Consider the following 19,977-nt stretch of genomic DNA (forward strand, 5'->3'; position numbering starts at 1 on the left):
AGAATGTTTTCTTAGTGGAACTATGAGAGGGCACTCCAAATAATCTTCTCCTTTTAACGGATTTACCCGTCATTACCCGACAAGGTACATTTTTTACTAACGAATATGTTGAAAATTGGAAAAAGTGAGCACATTTATAAAGCCTACCCAAAAATGAAAAAGAAAAGCAAAAAAATGGATCCCAATTGATTGTAGTTACTGGAGTTTGCTATGAAAAGTACGATTTCGTATTAAATATTGACTTTGGGTAATTAGATTTTGAGCAATCTGAAAAATCGTGGGATAATGGCTTTCAAGCTAATAAAATGTGTAAAAAAGTGACTGATTTCAAATTATTGCATACAAAAATTATCAAAAGAAAACGCTTTTATTTGTAAGCACAACGTTAGAGTATTTTTCGAAGAACAATTTAAGCTGAAAACATAAACAAATAAACAAAAACAGTATTTTTTCTATTTTGGTCAGGATTTGATGCCTCTGTGCGTTGGTTAGAGTAGCGTCTGCCATCTTTGTTCAACGCATTGGGTAAAACGGTATGGCATCAGTGGATAATTTTTCCCCACACAGCTTCATCTTACGTAGCGCATACCGTTTCTTAAAATAGTTGAACCAGCCAAAACTAAACTTGAAGGAATATGCCACATTAAGGTTCTGGACAAATATCTTGACTATTGAAATCAGTGTATTCGAAGAGACTACGATTCAGTTCTCGTTGTTTCAACATCCATAAAAATAATCCCATCACCAATTGTTGACAACCTTTTCAAAAGCAAAGTATTCACATCGATTCAAGAGAAAATGCATATCTTGGCATATTTACCATATCTTGCGTATTTTGTTTTTCTCATTATTTTGTTAGATTTTCTTGAGGATAACTAACAATTTAAAAAAGAAGTCAATACACTTTTACACTAAACGGTCCCTCCAGACGGTCCCTTAAGGACACGGCAAATAAGTTACGAAGAATTTAAAACTAAAATTAAAATCGGTCGAAAGATATTTCGGCAATCCTAGTCATTGCAAAAACGTCTTGGTAAAACATGATTTCGAGATTATTCACGTTTAAAGTTTCGCGCCACGCCCTCTCTTCACTTAACAGAACAAGATGAACAGCGCCATAACTTTGCTTCTACTTATACCTCTATAAAAATTTCAGATACTTTCTTAAGAATCTATACTTTAAGATAAAAGAATAAAAAAGTTCGACTTTTTGACCGACCTCATCATATATAAACCCTTAACGAAATAGTCCGAAACCTAATAATAAAATCCTAAAAGTGCCAGGACACAACATGTGGCTTAATTGGATCAAAACTTAGTGTGCCTTGTCTGTTTTTCAAAAAGCGTGATATAATCGAAATAAAACCGTGATATAATCGAAGGTGATATAAACGAGTATTGATATAAACGCATAGTGATATAATCGAAACATTACTGTATAAGTTGTATGTATTAGTGCTACTTACAGATTTCATTTCTGTCTCATTCCCGCTCTTAAAACTCACGTTGATACCTACGAAATCGCAGCTTACCGTTGCTTATCACTTACAGCATTTCGACACCGTCAATCGATCGTCTCACAAAATCAAAATCTCTGTCGTCGAATCAGCCATTTCCTAAACTCGTATACGTTTATGTTCTACTGGCGCCAACTATCGGAAGTGAAAAAGACATGAATAACATTATACATGTTCCCTAATTTTACAATCAACAAAGGCTGTCACTAATGCAGAAACACCCTTCGACACCAATTTGGCCTTACCAAACCTTAACGCGGGCGGCGGCGTTAACACTGCCGAATAGGGCTAGAGAACATTTTGAGGCATATTTATGTTGCCTTGTGACGATGATTTTGGCGGATTGACTTTATCATGTTTGACTGGTGATTATCTAAGAGAGTTGCTTAGGAATGGAAAGTAAGAATTCATACCAATCCGACCCATAATAAAACCTCAACAGCATGATAGCCACCATTGCCGGCCGCTCCCAACTCCGTCGTTCACGGGGAAGGAGGAAGAATACGGTAGACGGGAAGTGTTGAATCAACACTTCCCGTCTACCGTATTCTTTATCCTTCCCCAACAACACTGTTGATGCTCCATCTACTTGACAGAAGGACGATGATTCATCAGACTCTTCCATAGATGTCGCAGAATTGGATGTTTAGTAGACGATCACGCGAAACAGAAAAGATCTTATTCAGCTTTTATTGTTATTAATTCTGGGTAGCCGGCTACCGAGAGAACCCTGTTTTCTAAACAAAAGCAATTTGAACTCCACATAGCCGGTCGTGAGAATATTTCCTAGAAAAGCTAATCATATCTGTGTAATGAACCGAATTACTATTTATTGCAACAGTATCTAGACAGATTTCGCTATTTCTTCTCTACGATATATTTATTGCTTTGAAAACTACCGAATGATAACACGTTATACAGCCAAAGAGTTACGATAGCGCGAGATATTATAAATCAAGGAAGCATATCCTATTTACCATATCGGATTGTAAAATTTGCGTATACGAGCGATAATAACGACCATTGTAGGGAAATACAAGATTGTTAACCTGATGCAGGACCTGCTAAAAATAACGGAACATAAAATTAGATTAAAAAACAGACGCGTCGAATTTTCAAATTTGTACTGAAATTCCAGTGCGTATTAACTCGTAATCATCAGTTTGCATCATATTTATGTTGCTCAAAATGTATGCGATCCAAAACTGACATGGATAGTCCATCGTGCAGTTTCCACACCTTACATAACTAGACTCACTGTTGTCCATTCACCAACAGCAAAAGCAGCAATAATGGTGCTATTTTAAGGACCCTAGTAGAACATTCCACAATAGGACCGTAATCTAATGACAGTAAATTATATTTTGTATTATATTAAAAGTCCTATAAAGGAATAAGTTCCTTGAAGATTAAAGCCCCAAATAAACAAACAACAAGGAATTAGTTCCGTCATGTTCAATACCATCTTATTTCAAGTGAAATGCAATGAAGACACGTTTTTATCTGCTCATTGGTGAACTTTAGGCTGAAAAAATGGGAACATTTTGTATTCTTTTTGATAAACTGAAGCTGTTGAAATATTCCCCTTTTTGTCCCTAGCTAGACATAACCTCATCACCCTTTCTAATTATTAAGCATAATTTTTTTTGGAGCAAAATAAAGTAAAATACGCTCAAGAAACGATTTACTCAAATTTGACGTGGTTTCTCTGGTAGAGCCCATGAAACGGATTCGCTTAAGATGCTCACAAAGCACCCCTGAAGTAACCCTTTTATAAAATTGGTTTAGAATAGAAGAGTTCAATCTTAGACACGAATATTTCGGTAACGTCTCCAATAAACCTGAACCAGTCATTATATGCACTCACTTCTGACACTCAAGACCTAGATCAAAACACAAGAAACAGGAAAACTGTCCATGCACCAAAAAAATCTATTTCGATCATTTCGATCAGAGGTGAAATACCTCCCCATCACAGCAATACCGTGCGATACAAATGACTTCCAGTACATAATCCGCGAGCTTGCAACAACTCGCTACAGAGAATCACGTATACAGCGTCAGACTACTTATGCTGATTTCGGTTTTAGATCAGAGTCGCCCTAGGTTCGCTCTAATATTTACAAAATCCATACAAAAGTGACAGCTCAGAGCGAACCTAGAGCGACTCGATTCTAAAAACGAAATCAGCATTAGATAACTATGAATAGGCCTCTCTCCTGTCAAATTTGGTTTTCCCAAGGCAAAGCAATAACATGAGTATGTTGACGTTTCAAATGTGTACTACAATCACAATATTTTCCGCACATATTGCATGTCGCTCCTAAGTGCCCGAAGTGAATTGGAGAATGCGACAAATAGCCACTATACTGTCCTGACTTGTTTACTTATACTGCATCGTTCTACTGGTCTCATTTGACTTCTGTTATTAGCGGATAAATTTCTGAAGACTGTCATTATGATTTTCGTCTAGATCTCGTGACGTGATCGACAAATCTCAGCTTTGATTTCGATACAAGTACCAATACTTACCTTCGTATTACGTTAGATTTAAATGTGAATACAAGAATACATGTCGACCGTTAATATTAAAAATTGAAAAATGCTTCATTTCACAGGAATATCCTCTTTTCAGTTTTATTGTGGTTTGTTTTAAATGTACACAGTAAGTTGAATTTAAGCTTAAATCCTGGATGGGTACAGCATCTGAAAGAGGGAAAACATTTAGAACACTCAACTCTAGCTGTAATAGTAACAATCAATTACGATCCGGATGCGATGTCCCATAGCGTGTCCAGGCAGGTTGGTCTTGAATCGTGCCCTCACGCTACCGCTGTTACCGTGCGAACGGGTAATCTTGCCCCAGATAGCCCGAATGTTACTCTTCTTCTCCGCAGCACCAGGTGCATTGCGTTTCGCCTTTCCACGGTACACATACACGCAGCGTTTGCCGATGTAGAAGAGGACATTCTTACGGTTGCGACAACCCTCTACCTTCAGTATAGCATGGTTTTCATGTTGATTGCGCAGACCTCGCTTATACCCGGTAAACACAGCCTTTGCCCACAGACGTCCATAGCTCTTCTTCTGGTACGGCAGAGCGGCCTTGGCAGTACGTTGTCCCTTTGGCTTATGGGTACGAGCAAGGATAGCTTCCTTGGTCTGGGACTTCTTCACACCTTTGACGGCAACGGGAGCCGGGGCAGCAGCAGCTCCTTTCTTGGCAGCCTTATCACCGCCCTTTTTTGCGACAGGTTTCTTAGCTGTATCGGCCATTGCAGTCTAGCTGTAATGAAATTTAAAACAAAAATTAATTTTGGTTGATAAAAACTGTTGACATTTTTCGTTTGTAGGTTATGCTACTATTCAAGTAACTTGAGCTGATTCGAAGCTGTACTAACAGATTGTTCAATAAAATCACCAATTACAGAAAAATAATTAAAAGGTCAACAAAGCATTAAAACACAATTTTAACAACAATGTTCTTTTTTACTAGTAGGTAATAACCGTAACATGTCTAAAAATCACTAGGATATTTTGGAATAAAACCAGCCTTGACAGTTCACAAGCATTTCTGTGCTTCTTGTATTTATGTCAACATTAGATTACTCGAGATTTTTGTCGTAAAACTCGGTACATCCCGGATAAATCACAATAATAATGCAGGAAAGGCACTAACGTTCACCAACAAACTAATTACTAGCCTTACATTTAAAAATAACACTAATTTTTCACTAAAATTATCGCTGTACCTTCAATGAAATGTGTCGACTAGCATACACGATGCCGGAAAAAGAGAGAGGAAATCTGAGAACTGTCAAATGTTGTTTCTGTTTCTACCATTTCCGCTCAATTCAGTTGTCAAAGAATTAATCTAGATAAGACCATTGCAGCAAAAATAAAGCAGCCTACACACAGAGAAAAAAATCAGTAGGAATAAACGAATCTTAAGATCTTTGTTTTAATTAGCAATTTTCCTGTTTTGTATAGTGATGAACAAGATTCAGGTTTGATTCAATCAATACTGTTGTTTGAAATTACTAACAAATTCATTCGTTGGTTTTTCAATAGTTTCAACAAATATTTCGTTTGAAACAACAAAATCATGATAAGTTTGTCACAACAAATTGTTCGTATAAACAAAAAATCTTTAGTATTCGAGGTGTCAAAAAATGGGTATTTTTTTTGTTTCTATCAATGAGTACTTTTTATCCATTTCACAACTACTCGATGAGGTAATGCCATTGGGTATATTGATCTTAATAATGGGTGAAAAATCCTTAAGAATTATTTCAAGCGAGTTAACCTGCAAATTAAGGATCGTAGCGAAACCTGCAACTTATCGGCCTGAATCGGAGTCCGTGGCGGAAACGGAACATTGCGGCAATGCTCTGAAAACAACGGCTGTTTAGACTACTGAGGATGTTGCAAATATGCACTAGTTCGGGATTTTTAGAGCAGCCAAAAGATCCAGCCATCAAAAATATATCCAGTTGGCGGTTTTATTTTGTTAAGGAGTTTTAGAATAGGATTTCTATCTAGATTCCTATACTTTAATAAGGAGACAATAATGTGAAATGAATGTTATTTTATGTTTTTTTAGATTCATATATAATTCTATTGACAGTATTTTTTCATTCTGGCGCGATTTTCATGAATGGGTATTTTTACGCATTTTGCTGTAACAGTTCTGCGAAAAATAATGGGTAAAACATACCCAGGTTGACGTACAAGGTCTGTACTCATTTATGGGTACAAACTCCTCACCCATTTAATGGGTTATTCCACTTTTATTGGAAATGCGTAGTTTTCTACGCATTAATGGGTACTTTATTTTATCAGTGTATTGGTATCTTTACGCAGAAAATATAAGTAGGGGGCGCTACATGCTTGGGGTGATGTTTTGCGAATAAACTGTCAGATCAGTAACAAATCTTTAAAAGTTTACGTCATTTTTGCATTTTCAAGGAAATTGGTCTTAGTTGTACAATCGTGATTCGCTTATTGTACACTTTTTAACTGGACCGCTTTTTAGTTGGACCTTCGCTAGTTGGACCATTGTACAACTAAAAAGCATCTGAACGTCAATATCTCGGGTCAAATTTACTCTGACAATCAATCTGACAATATTTAGAGATGTGAACAGATGAATTTACACTGCCAACATCTCCTTTGGAGAGTTTTTGACATTTGTCAGTCGGTCCAACTAGCGAATCAAATACGTTAGTTGGACAAGGCTGTGCACCAACCAGCGAATTACGACTGTATAAAAAAATGAAAGTGAAGTGGAAGAAAACTAATTTCCTTCAAGATGGTAATATATTTATTATGCAAAACAGGGACAATATCGGATAATATAGCATAATTTTAACTTTTTCTTTATGAACCGGTATAAAACCACTTCGTACAAAGTTGTGTATGTTCGAAATGAGAGCTAATTCTTACCAAAAGTGAATTTATACTGGTTATGCTTTGATTGGTTGTTGAAATATTCTTAAATCGGGCGGTTGTGAACCCTAACCTAGAAGCACAATATACACATGTTTGAAGATTTCTTTGTTTAACTTGAGTGTATCTACTAAAAACTGTTATCATTAACTTCCAAATTGTTTGTCTTCTCCTCTAAGTCCATTATTTACTATAATTGATGCGTATTTACGGAAAAACATTAAAAAATCACATCAAATTACTTATCGTAGATATGAAAAACGCACAATCATAACTGCCCGAACAGAAAGTAATATCGAAATTGATCGTAGAAACGTTGAATTTACAACAGTTTTATTTGCTAACAACTTTTGTTGTAACATCAATATACTTATGATGCAGAACTTCATGCCTCCAAAATCTACAACGGAAAAATTTCAGAATTTTGATTTCAGAATGTATGGGAAAAGACAAATTTTTTCATTGTTACATCCCTTAACGACCCCCCTTTTTCCATGTAAAAATCGGGTTTACAATGAAATTGGATGTAGAAACAACAAATGTGATTATATTTCCATTGTAAATTTTCCAGAATAACATTGTTTTTCGTTGTAATGTAACAATAAAAAATGCTGTAATACTGTTGTGCATTTCTATTCGGGTGGACCGCTTTTTAGTTGGACCATTGTACAACTAAAAAGCATCTGAACGTCAATATCTCGTGTCAAATTTACTGTGACAATCAATCTGACAATATTTAGAGATGTGAACAGATGAATTTACACTGCCAACATCTCCTTTGGAGAGTTTTTGACATTTGTCAGTCGGTCCAACTAGCGAATCAAATTCGTTAGTTGGACAAGGCTGTGGCCCAACCAGCGAATCACGACTGTATGCGGTTTTGGTACAACAATATGAAAATTTAAAAAAATTGCATTAAAAATATGAAAATTGCTCAACATTTTTATTAGAAAGCATCTTCGTTTTAATGAAAATTTAAGGAGAATATTTAATTCCTTATGATCAAAATCCGTTGAAAAATGGCAGTTATTAATTTTTTTTCCAAATTAAAAACTTGCTCGCATGAACTTTTAAGGATCGGTCTAATAAATTTTTTTCCAAGAAACAATTTTTTTGCTCGAATACATATATACATTCAAAAGTATGTGTGCAAACATTGAACATGAAATTATATAAAATAACGGAAGATATAATAGGGATCTTTAATTTGGAAAAATTGTGCCAGTTTTTCATATGTATTGGTAGCGGGTGTCCTTACGAGTACACTCATATCATTCTTAAACCTTAATTATTCTTTTATGATTTTTAAATTTAAAAAAACCAAATTAAACTCAACCAGCAAACTGACAGTTGTCCTACTAAATGACGTATCTGCAAATATCTCGTTCGCCTCATTGTTAACCGGGACAGCACCCCACACAGCATGATCTGGTACTTTGTCAATCCGCTAGCAACCTGCCATCTCAAGTTTCATCTGCAAACTATGGTAGATCTGATAAGGCAACCTATAGGGTCGTGTAAGTCGCATGGGTTTGGATGTGTTATTGTCCTAAAAGGAAACAAACTAAAAAATGTTTTTTTCAATAGTTTCGGGCCAAAAAATTGAAAAAGGACTGAGATATTAACTCACGGTACTAATCTGCATCAGAATATGCCTTAACCCGCACACCCCTAAAGATCCCTATTATAGCATCTTATAGTGCGAGCAGCCGTATTCTGCATTACGACGGATCGCTTTTTCGAACGAATGTGATTTGCATTCCAAATATTGTATCCCGAGATAAACTAGCATTTCGTCGATTTGTTGCTATATTGCGAATCTTTTCTTAAATCCACATCGTGACATATCAGCCACGCCGCCAAGCCGTGCGCCGATTCACTTTGCATTAGTGCAAGCGAAAAAACGATTTGACGTTTATTTTTGTTTCGTTCGCACTCATTTGTGAAACATATAGTAACAAATCGACGAAATGCTAGTTTATCTCGGGATAGACAATATGTTTCACACATGAGTGCGAACGAAACAAAAATAAACGTCAAATCGTTTTTTCGCTTGCACTAATGCAAAGTGAATAGGCGCGTGAATCAGCGCATGACGGCTTGGCGGCGCATGGCTGACATGTCACGATGTGGATTTAAGAAAAGATTCGCAATAACGACAGCAAAACCAAACGGGAGCTTGCTGCGAACGAACCACATTCGTTTGAAAATGTGATCCGTCGTAATGCAGAATAAGGCTGATTCAGCCTCGCTAACTCCCTAAAAGTTCATGCGAGCACGTTTCTAAAAATTTAACTCAGCCATTTTTCAACCGATTTTGATCAAGAATAGGTCATTGGATGCGCAATTAAACGCTCTTCATAAATTTGTATTAAAACAAGGACATTTCCTAATAAAAACGTTGAGAAACTTTTATTTTTTAAATGAAAAATAGTAAAACAGTGGTAACTTTCATATCGTTGTCCCAAAACGGCATAGTACTTTTAACAAAAAAACGACATAGCATACTGTTGGAAAGGAAATTTCTTATTCTTTCCAAAACACTTAAAAAATCAAAAATCGTTTGAAAAATAATCGCGCAAAAAAATTTTTAATGCCGAAAGTTTCAGAAAATCGTTTTTTTTTTTGCTATAAATCAAGATTTTGAGGGTATACAACATTTTTCATACATTGTTTTGTGTTGCCTTTGATGAGATCTACAATCTATACTAGGTCTCTTGAAAAGTACAAAATCACTGTAGCACTGTGTAATTTATATTTCCTTTTGGGTCGTTTTCTACTCCATCTTCCTCTAAAAGGTAGAATTACAATTTATCGAACGCAAATACTGTAAATTTGCAATTTACACTATAAGCAGAATTTCGGATTTTAAACAATACAATGGATATATTCTTGTCTTATATTTAAATGTGATAAAGCAACCATTTACACTAAGGTTTCGATCTTTTTCAGTTCTTTGGAAAAACGAGAAATAAAAGGAAACACAAAATTTTACTTCTTATTCTCATTCCGAATCATCATAATCTATGTTTCCTGCAAATTTCATCATTTTTCCATTTTAATCGTAACTTACATCTTCTTCTGACTGGTATCCAGTTTTTTTTCAAGAAAGATAATTGCTTCTTAAATTCGATCATGCTCGGTAGTTCACTTAGTATTTCGCTGGTGATAGAGAACGCATTGATATTCGCCTCAAATCTAAGTAACTCCAACCATACTAAACGACGAAATAAATTAAAGCTGGCACTGTACGGCATTAACAGGTGGACAGTATGAAAGAGAATAGTAAGGAAAGCGAACTATGTACTCTACGTAAAGTGGAATTTGAACTGGAACGGGGATCCATGTTGGAAGTGATGGAAGGGGTTTCCTCCGCCGCCGAATCTGTTAGCTTCAGGATCTAGAGGATCCATACCAGAATCAAATTGTTGCCTCTTTTCCGGATCCGTGAGGACCTCCTTCGCTGCAGCTACATCGATGAATTTTTTTTCAGCTATCTTTTTTTCATCGCCATGGAAATTGTCCGGATGCCACTTTTGAGCGGCCTTTCGGTAGGCTTTCACAATTTCCTGTTTGGAAGCAGTTCGCTTTACTCCTAAAATCTTATAATAATCGCGCCGTTCTGCCTGTTTCTGAAGTCGCTGGGCACGTTCGACGCCTTCTTTGGCTCGTTGATGATTGTCGTTGATATCCAACGCTTCACGATACTGATGAATAGCATCGTCGTACATTTCAACTCCGATAAGAGCTTCGGCACGATCGCACATCACTTCCGGGTCCTGGTAGATGTCCAAAGCCTCCCGGCATCGACCCACAGCGACTGAGTACTGTTCATCTTTAACTAGACATGCGCAGAGCAGTTGTTTGCCATTGTATCTCATCATCGGAACATCTGGTTCCAAATTGATTAACTTTTCTGCGAGCGCAATGCATTCGGAGTACTGTTGCTCCTTCATAGCTGACTGAGCGTCCACATGAACTTTATCGACCTTTTTAATTTTTTTGTAAAATGGGAAGCAATCTTTATGCTCTGGATCCAACTTTAAACACTCTCGGATTTCTTTTAAAGCCGCAGCCGAGTCGCCCAGGTCGTACAACAACTGCGACAATGTATAGTACCCGTCGGTACCGTCATGAGACAGCCTGTTAACAGACCGATATTCACTAACAGCGGCCAACCGATCTCCTATCCGGATATAGGCCTGGGCCCTCGCCTCTCGGATTTCCACTGACCATGGGCACATCTCCAAAAGCTGTGTTAGCAGAGCAATTGCCGTCGTGAAGTCTTCACGCTCGATCACGTCCAAGCAGAGCACCCACTGATCTCTGGCTGGATCGATTCGGGCATATTGGAAGTTTACTTCATGATTGTGCGGATCCATTCGGAGCACTTCCATCAGATCAATTTCAGCGTTGTCGAAGTCACCCATTTTTAAATACACTTGACCACGCTGGGCTCGTGCTGCCAGAAAGTCCGGCTTCAGCTCCAACACTCGGGAAAAATCGTTAATAGCGAATTTGGCTTTACCCAGCGCTAGATAGACCGTACCGCGTTTGAAGTACGTTAGATAGTTGTTCGGATCACCCTCTGTGGAACAAACGAAGAAAATATATTGCATTTAGTTTATAACCATTCTGATTAATAAATTAGGGATGCCTCTATTACCTACGGCAGCATGATAATGTGTCAATGCATCCGAAAACTGTCGTTTTGCTAAAAGATCTCTTCCCATTTCCAAATGTCGATCTATTTCCGCCTGTGAAGTTGACGATTGTGCACCTGCAATATAAGGTTTTTAAGCATAATGTAACATATAAAACAAAGAGAAATCTCGAATAAACATTGATGTTTGCAATGTTAAAATCAGAGCTGCATAGGGACACGTCAGTTTTATTGTCTGTGATGTGACCGACGAATGAAGGCATTATTTATTTACGTGAGATTACTTCTGTTTCGCGGATTGAGCACGTAATGCAGAAATCTTCGAGCATTTTTTGGTTCATGCAGTGCTCTACTCCTTTTGCTACAAAATTGAACGTATTTGCAGTAAATTACATTAACAGGACTTACGATCAATGAACATTTCTATTAATAGAAAAAATAGCACCGTGCTGAGCCTTTGCCCGTCGCTGAGCTGCGACAGTTCGTAAATATTTAGCAACATCCTTTTGCGGTTAATTTCTTCGCTTTACACAATCGAAACTTAAATATCACTTAGATCACAGTAATTCTCCTGAAAACACCTTCATAATTTTGCACACCCGACGAGTTTTCTAGCTGAGCAAAATATGCGACGATTCTGATCTTCTTGTGTTGCTTTTCTGTCTGCGCGATTTTACATCTGACGTGTTATGCCTGTTATGCAGTCAGAGATAGCGGATGAATCGAGTTGATTTGACAGCCGCTGGATGTGGTCAACGGTGATTGGTTGAAAATGTTGAGACAGAACTGTCAAAAGTTTTGATGCATGGGCGGTCCTAGTATTGAAAAAGTTTGAAAACATGATTGAGTAGTGTTAGTAATACCAAATTCAAAATTTGATTTGATCGCACTACCACATACTGGAATTCTAATTTTATAACTTTCTTCTTTACCGATAACGGGAAAGCTTTCGTTCAATGTTTTTTGCGCCTAGATATAGGCTACTTTTACAATGATATATACTGTATTTAGCACAGCGAAAAAAGCCCGCAGTTATGCTATATAGGATCGTTGGTATGTTCTTCGCGATGCGCCTAGTTTTCAGCACTACATAGTATTGCTGACCTACAAACACAAGGATAACGACATGTTTACGTTCTAAGCGAGCAGTGTTTTTTGACATATCGACAAACGAGCAATGTAAAGATGTAAACACGCAAGAAATAAAATTTAAATCTTTAAAAATCGTACTTTGTCCACAGGACTAGTGATTAATCAGTTCAAAAATATGTGATATAACATTGAAAGCGACCGGCGCAAAAGTTAATTTGAATGGCAATCGAATATGATAGCTGATGAGTGCAACAATTATGATTGTCAGCGGAACTTGGATCATGAAGACAATAATAAATCCGGACAGGAGAAACAGGATGGTGCACTTATTGATGATCGTGAGATCATTTCCACCAACATTGGAACGGCTCGTGTATTAAGTGGCTCTGTGATCCAAGAATATAACTCACTGCTTTCCTGGCTTCGACAGATTTTTGAAACGAATCTTCAAACAAAACTTAATAAAGGTTTCGTATTCATAACGTGTCCACAATGCAGAAAACCAATAAACGATGTATTCGACATGGTCTTTGTTGAACACTATCATCTAATATGTTTGCTGAAACTACGTTACGAACATTACTTGAACGATGAAACTTCCGCAAAAATACAGATCTTAAAAATCAACCTATTTCAAGCGTTTAAGCATGCTAGGACTCGACAGACGCTTATAGGAACCTGTCCCGAATTTGGACGCTTCTTAGAGTATCTGAAGGCGGAAATCATTAATCAAACACGTGCACTAAATGTGCAGGACGCACTGGATCGCATACAGCATGTGGGCAAAAACGAAAATCGCGAACGAAGCTCTTTCCTGTGCCGATTTTGTCGCGAAACGTTCGAATACGAATATCTTCTACTACGCCATGAAACGTGTCATCACCCGGAAGTTATTACTGGGAAACATTCGTATAGGTCGATGCGTAAAGATTTAGAACTGTGTCCTTACTGTCGGTTGCGGTTCGGAAAAGGAGAACGCATGCAAGAACATCAACGAGCTCACGAAAAGGCATTGAAATTTTATTTCAAAGTAGGGCTGAAAACATATCAGCGATCAACTGTTCGTAGCAGACGACGCGAAAAGCTGAAAGTCGAATGTGATTCAGAAGTGCCATATGCAACGAAATGCTACACAAATAAGAGAAAACGTTTTTAAAAAAATGTTAATTATGTGTCTTATGTTTGAATAAAATAGTTGTTTTACAGTATATTGGACAGAAATTTCCTGTGGGATTGAGAGGTAAAGTTTGATTCGAATACTAAAACTAACGAATGACTTTCGTTCGATATAGTTGCCACCATGTAGCAAAATGTATGAGTACATTCCACAGTTGTACTGCTAACAACCATGAGGTTTTTTCCCGGAAGATTTCTTCCCTGCAATTTCCGAGAGCTAACAGATGAAGAACTTATAGCCATCGAAGACTACCTATTAATGTACATGTGACTAGGATGTTCAAATTTTTCAAGCTTTTGCATGAATTCGTTGTTTTATCGTTGTTTTATGACATATGGTCAGAAGTTCCGAGAGAGTTGCCCAAAATCATAAAAGAACTAATTTAGTAGTAGTAATTTAAAACTATTGAATCTTTTTTATTTTGCTCAAACATGTCGAGCACTCGATATGCCTCTGTAACTTGTAATGTTCATGGTCATACAGGGCAACATGAAGTATCAGTAAGCCTCTTGCGCTGCTCTGTGATAAACGCCATTAACATTTTATGATGGCGTTCTCCATGATGATGGTTTCATTTTCTTGCACCAAGCGCTATGTTTAGGAACTGGGGCAGCAATGTTTTTACTTGATTTTGTTACATCCATCTTCAGTTTAGTAAAAAGATATGTTGTAGCATTATCTGGGGTAATGACTTCGAAAAAAAGAACTATTTTGCGAAGTTTTCCTTCGGGGACTACTACACGTCAATTTTTAGTTATTATATGCCGTGGTGAAGCTTGATTTTACAAAAACTCTTCACTATACTTGAATGCACTTATCTATGACCTCGTGTTCAAAATAGATTTGAAAGATTAATGTGGTATTAAGATCTTAATAGCATATTACTTCCGTAGAACGTAGTCAAAAGCAAACTCCTAAACTAGATTTCTCTTGCGAAAAAGTTGCGTTGGTTTATGTTTTGGAGCTACAAACTATTGTTAGCAAACATTTTTTGTGCAATTGTTTCATGATTAACTGTGTAATTGTTTCCTCGCAAAACTTCGCTGTCAGCGTCCAATGAAGCGCTGCGCTCGGTAGCGTCGCCGCTGCGAGAGGTCTCATCAAGTACCACAGTCCATGATACTTGGTTAGGGTCAGTAACTCCTGGAAGTCCGAGACAGTATTGTCACCTCAACTCGACATCCAAAACAAGTAGATTCACGGTTAGTCTTCTAAGTAGGCATGTTATGGTTCGCATTAGTACCTGCCATACTTTTCCGTCGTGTCCAGCAAACATTTCTTCGATCCGTTCCCGAGTCCACTTGTTCCTCGTAACCTCGCCAATTACCAAGACCAGAACGCCGACCCCCAGATCGTTGATACCGTGGAACTACCTTCATCTGCGCATAACCACGACAAGGTCAGCCATCTGTACCAGAATCCGTTGGAAATCAACCGTGCCAACTTCCCACTTCTCGTATTGTTGAATGTCTCTCCGAGCCCGTAGGCAAGAATTCTGGCTTGGTATTAATGGTTTACGATCTGCAGACTCCAGCGAGAAGTAGGTAAGTGGCGTTGAATATATCAGACTCTCTGCTTCGAACAGGAGAGATTCTAGTAATTCGTCGTTGTGGCCGAATGAACGAAGTCAGCCGAATTTCCAGAAGAAGGGCTATACCACATGTTCTTTGGACAGCCTTTGCAACGTTGCACCAGGAACAGCTTCGTGCAACTTGTCTAACAGTCGTTGCAGTTGCGCAATGTCGACTCGTTGGCGAACCTAGTTGGAACTCGTTCTCGGTTGGCGTAGTTGAAGTGGCGATGTAATCAACAAGTAAGAAAGTGATTAGATATTGTTTGGGGAGGATCGCGAAACAGCTTCGGTTGGCGTGTAGGGTGCAACACCGTTTCAACCAAGAATCTGCAGAACTTTATTTTCATGCACTAAAGACCACAACGCGACGTTGTTACGTCTATCCGGGAGGCTTTGAGTTTGGGCGAGTACGACGATTTAATTGAAATAAACTTCACTTTGCGCCGTCTTCCATAGCTCTTCGTCAGCTTGTCGTGATCGCTGGTGAAATTTAGCAACCATGCTTGTCGTTGCTTCCGATGAAGTTTGTTGAAAAAGCGCAACACATATGCCACTGCTGATCGGAGCATTTTGGTTCAAATATTGAACTGGGTGAACCCCACGAGCGCCGAATGTGCAAAATGGCAGAGGACAGTGCTTATTGCAGTAGGCTCAATAGGCAACTTCTTTCGGTGGTTTAACCCTTAAATGCATGGAAATCATTTTCCTTGGTACTCATTTTTTCTGGTTGGATACAATCTATACCTCTTGTAAGGGTTTCATATCACGGTATCCGGTATGTTGCCAAATGGCAACAGTATGCATTTAACCCTTGTGAAGGCAAGCTAAAATCCTAACGTTAAACCTGCCAGGCCCAGCTTGCCTTTTTGTGCATGTAAAAAATTCAAACATAGCTGCGCATCACTCCATAGATGAAAATTTCACAATTCTTTATTTTTGTTATAGATTTCAAAGCTACTTATCAAAATTTCCATGCCCAAGCTTGTACTGCATACACATTTTTTTTGCAACTAAAAAATTGTAACGCTTTTTTGAGGGTTAAGGGTTAAAAGCAGCCCAGAGATTAGAGCAAATAGTTGTCCATTGTCAACTGTGGACCAGATCCTCGTACATACGATGCTTTGGCTCAGCGGTCGTCAGAATCTCTCCGAAGCGGACGGCAAAAAAAACGGAAAAGGGAAGTCAATTTTGGACAATTTTACGCGTAACGTAAGTTAAAAATAGTCCCATAATGCAATGCACAGTGGTCCAGATCGCTAATTTAGGAGGAATTTTTACTTTCTGACAAACCTGTATAATTTAGCCGTATCATGTCTTAGGATGAATTTGTGTACTTTAGAAGATGCTTCTTTTTATTGGAATAGTTATTAGGGTGGTTCTAATTTATCTAAAATACGAAAATAAACTTTTTACTGATGAAAGATAGAGCTCCACAGTCTTCCACAAAGTTGTAAAGTAACTTATTTTGAATAAATTTGTTGAACATATTAAAGCTCTATCTCTTTTAGTTTTTGTTATACAAGAAATTTAAAAAAAAAGATTAGGGTGTTCCTGAAAAAAACGTTTTTTTAGTATAACTTTCGTATCTTTTACTTTTTGTTAACACAACCTTTGAACAGCTTATTGAAAACTTCAAGCCGAGTATTTTTCTCCAAGACACCGAAGGTCTAACTTTTTTCTTTAAAAAGTTATGGACACTTTTCGTTAAAAAAATAGCCTATTTCAAGGCTCAATATCGCTGATGCGGGCACCTAAAATTGAATTCTGTTTCCACCACATGAAAGACCATACTTATTAGTATATTTGAGCAAAAATTGGCGAATACGATATTTTTTTAAAATTTGCAATTTAGATTTAAAGTTTGTAGTTTTGCAGGTTCAACGCATTAAAGCATTTACACACATATCGTTGTATTATGAAAAAATCCACTTTCAAATATCATTCTCTCATCGCAGCAAGCTTTGCATAAGTGAAACGACTGTCAAAAAAGGTTTCTGATTTTATTCGTTTTAAATAAAACTAGTAAATATGGATATTAGTCGAAGAGAGTTGGCGAATTTGCTTATTGCTGGTAAAAAGACAGATGAACTGCTTAAGTTCATTACAAGTAGTAATCCAAATGTAAAATTGAGACTTGTTAGTGCTCGGAAGAAAATAAAAATCTTCATGTTGGAATTTAGAAGGTTGTGGATTCGGAGTAAGCGCACGCAAATTCGGTTTGAGCTGGAAAATTTTGTGTGGCTTGAAGGAAAGCTAAGATTCGAAGTCGAAGGTAAAGGTAAAGGCCGAAAGAGGAAACCATTTTCCGAAATATGTCGCAGAGCCAAAATAAAAAGATTAGGAAAGTTGCGCGATAAGTATTCCACGGAAGAACTTGGTTTAGCGTCAGCCGTCAACGCTAATTCTACTGGTTTCCGTTTAGTTGGCAGACAAATCGAACGATTGTCGAAAAGTCCCGTCAGATCTACCGTAGAGAATTTAGGATCTATGGCTGTCCCGATTGCAGAAGCGTTTACTGCGGAGGAGGCACTTAGATTTATTTGTGAAAATGATTTTTCTAAGGCGCAGTACCAAAACATACGCAGCTCAGTTATGCAGAAGGGTTTGGACATTTATCCCGCGTATAATAAAATAGTAGAAGAAAAGAAACTATGCTATCCGATCGGTATGTACTATTCTCAAAGATTCGTCCCTGAATCAACAATTTTTTTCAGGAATTTCTGTTCAGCCTTCTTGTGCGTATGTTCCCCTTCAAGCTCTTGTTAACCATACCGTGGAACGACTCATCTCGTTTCTGAATATTGGAGTTCTACCACTGCATCCTGAGGATAATACGTTTGTTATCTTTAAGTGGGGCTGCGATGGAAGCAGCAACCATTCCCGGTAGGCAACATTATTTTAATGTAGAATACATTTAAGGTTTCAATATAGGGGTCCCGTTTCAAAATATCGGCTGCGGCGCCGCGTCAGATTTTGAACGTTAATAACTTTTATCATACTTAACAGAATGATTTGATTTTTAGACCAATTTGTTGCAAATATGTTCCTCTATGCTGTATTAAAATTTGAAGTATGTATAACATGTACTAATAACAAAAAAAATGTGTTTTGAAAAATCTTTCGAAAACGACTCGGAAAAGTGAAAATTTTCAGCCCATCCCGCACAGAGCCGTCGTTATGGTAGACCAACCGAACAATAAAATAATGAAAAGTTTATATATAGGTCCATTACATGTTTGTTCGTATGGTTATTCGCATTGGGTTGCTTGACGAGAGCACTTGGTGGGGGAAAGACGGCATATTCCTTTGGTTAGGCCATTAGAAGCCGGACGGAAAGGAAAGGCTCATGCACGGCACGAGAACGAGCGAGAAAGCGATAGTAGTGCATATTAGCGCGATTATATAAATATCTGTCGGTCGGTTTTTCTCATCATTCGTATTCGTTCAAGCACTAGCAAGCAGCCAGTCCACCGAAGAAAAGCAGTCGGCGATGACGACGGCGGAAAAAGTGCCCCAGCTACTGGTGACTCATCGCAACCCGATCAGGAACTGTCGCCCTGCAAGAATTTCGCCCCAACTAAAGGGCAACAGAGTAGGCTATCGTTCCAGCGTCTGGGTCGTGAGATTGTGCAGGACTGCAAAGTCGAGCTACGCTTACAAAGCTCAGTCGTAATGATGCCCCGAGAAGCCAACGATGCCTACTTGGTCGGTTTGTTCGAGAATGCAAAATAGTGCTTTCTAGCTCACCGTGTCCGCGGGGAGTGCGTCTGAATTATGCTCCCGCAATAAAACAATAAACGGTTCTTTACAGGACCAATTAATTGTGTTCTAATAAGAGTTAAACTGAAATTTACATTTTATGGTGTATAACAAATAATTTTCAGAAAGCAATATAAGAAATACGATGTGTGGAAAGAAAGAAAGAGAATTTAAATTATCTTCTCTCGCTCGTTTTCGTGCACTGCTTTTCCATTCCTTTCTGCTGCTACTACCATCATAACTAAAACGAATGTGCGTGTTCCCCCACCATCTCATGGCCAGTGTTGCCACAATTGCATGTCGCTATAACAATTTGAATTATTTTATTGATCCTCTCTAGTATTGATAAAATATAGAACATGCAAAGTACACTAGTCGCATGCTTTTATTCGAACTTTTTGGCAGCCTCCGTTGATTAACTGCATAAATCGATTTGTTTGTGCAGCTCCTTGCTAGTAGCAAACTAAATAGCCTTTATCAGCGCTAACAAATAAAACAAAAGAATTTAAGTTTGTGAAAATCTTCTCCTTCCTTCTTTTCAAATCTGCAACATTCTTTGAAAATATTGTTGGAATGTTGTTATTGAAAAACTGAACATGCAAGTTTGCTAGCACTGGCCACTAGATTGAAGGCGATGGAAAGACAGAATATTCGTTTTGGTTATGCTAGTATTGGTAGCCGAACGGAAAGGAAAGGCACAGGAATGGCACGAAAACGAGCGGGAGAGCGATAGTAGTGCTTTCTTGTG

At 37.9% G+C, this 19,977-nt stretch overlaps 3 protein-coding genes across 4 annotated transcripts; 1 reads left to right on the forward strand and 2 right to left on the reverse strand.

Moving 5' to 3' along the window:
• Positions 1 to 4,127: 4,127 nt before the first annotated feature.
• LOC131684409 (large ribosomal subunit protein eL33-like) lies at positions 4,128 to 5,353 on the reverse strand. Of its 2 annotated transcripts, none has more exons than XM_058967260.1 (3): positions 5,270 to 5,353; positions 4,284 to 4,803; positions 4,128 to 4,223 (listed from the first exon to the last, which is right to left on the reverse strand). In XM_058967260.1, exons 2-3 carry the CDS (start codon positions 4,791 to 4,793, stop codon positions 4,200 to 4,202), a joined length of 534 nt encoding a protein of 177 aa, XP_058823243.1. In that variant the 5' UTR covers positions 4,794 to 4,803; positions 5,270 to 5,353; the 3' UTR covers positions 4,128 to 4,199. The 2 variants fall into 2 exon arrangements, with proteins under 2 accessions (XP_058823243.1, XP_058823244.1); XM_058967261.1 differs by having other exon boundaries at positions 5,227 to 5,291.
• A 4,497-nt stretch (positions 5,354 to 9,850) lies between these two features.
• LOC131684411 (dnaJ homolog subfamily C member 3-like) lies at positions 9,851 to 12,339 on the reverse strand. Its single transcript, XM_058967262.1, has 3 exons — positions 12,037 to 12,339; positions 11,632 to 11,745; positions 9,851 to 11,553 (listed from the first exon to the last, which is right to left on the reverse strand). The coding sequence occupies exons 1-3, from the start codon at positions 12,128 to 12,130 to the stop codon at positions 10,274 to 10,276; spliced, it is 1,488 nt and encodes a 495-aa protein (XP_058823245.1). The 5' UTR covers positions 12,131 to 12,339; the 3' UTR covers positions 9,851 to 10,273.
• Positions 12,340 to 12,721: 382 nt separating this feature from the next.
• LOC131681522 (uncharacterized) lies at positions 12,722 to 13,928 on the forward strand. The gene is made up of 2 exons (XM_058962338.1): positions 12,722 to 12,807; positions 12,870 to 13,928. Exon 2 carries the CDS (start codon positions 12,953 to 12,955, stop codon positions 13,874 to 13,876), a length of 924 nt encoding a protein of 307 aa, XP_058818321.1. The 5' UTR covers positions 12,722 to 12,807; positions 12,870 to 12,952; the 3' UTR covers positions 13,877 to 13,928.
• Positions 13,929 to 19,977: the final 6,049 nt, after the last annotated feature.

This window comes from Topomyia yanbarensis, chromosome 2 (assembly GCF_030247195.1).
Source record: "Topomyia yanbarensis strain Yona2022 chromosome 2, ASM3024719v1, whole genome shotgun sequence".
Classification (NCBI taxonomy): Eukaryota; Metazoa; Arthropoda; class Insecta; order Diptera; family Culicidae; genus Topomyia; species Topomyia yanbarensis.

Bases quoted from the DNA above. Each gene is read 5' to 3' on its own strand.
- LOC131684409 (XM_058967260.1), bottom strand. From the start codon at position 4,793: ATGGCCGATACAGCTAAGAAACCTGTCGCAAAAAAGGGCGGTGATAAG. The intron at 4,224-4,283 runs GTAATTGATTGT...TCCCTCTTTCAG, and splicing joins TGGGACATCGCATCCGGATC to ATGCTGTACCCATCCAGGAT.
- LOC131684411 (XM_058967262.1), bottom strand. From the start codon at position 12,130: ATGTTGCTAAATATTTACGAACTGTCGCAGCTCAGCGACGGGCAAAGG. The intron at 11,746-12,036 runs GTAAGTCCTGTT...CTTATATTGCAG, and splicing joins AATAGAAATGTTCATTGATC to GTGCACAATCGTCAACTTCA. The intron at 11,554-11,631 runs GTAATAGAGGCA...TTTGTTCCACAG, and splicing joins ACATTATCATGCTGCCGTAG to AGGGTGATCCGAACAACTAT.
- LOC131681522 (XM_058962338.1), top strand. From the start codon at position 12,953: ATGATAGCTGATGAGTGCAACAATTATGATTGTCAGCGGAACTTGGAT.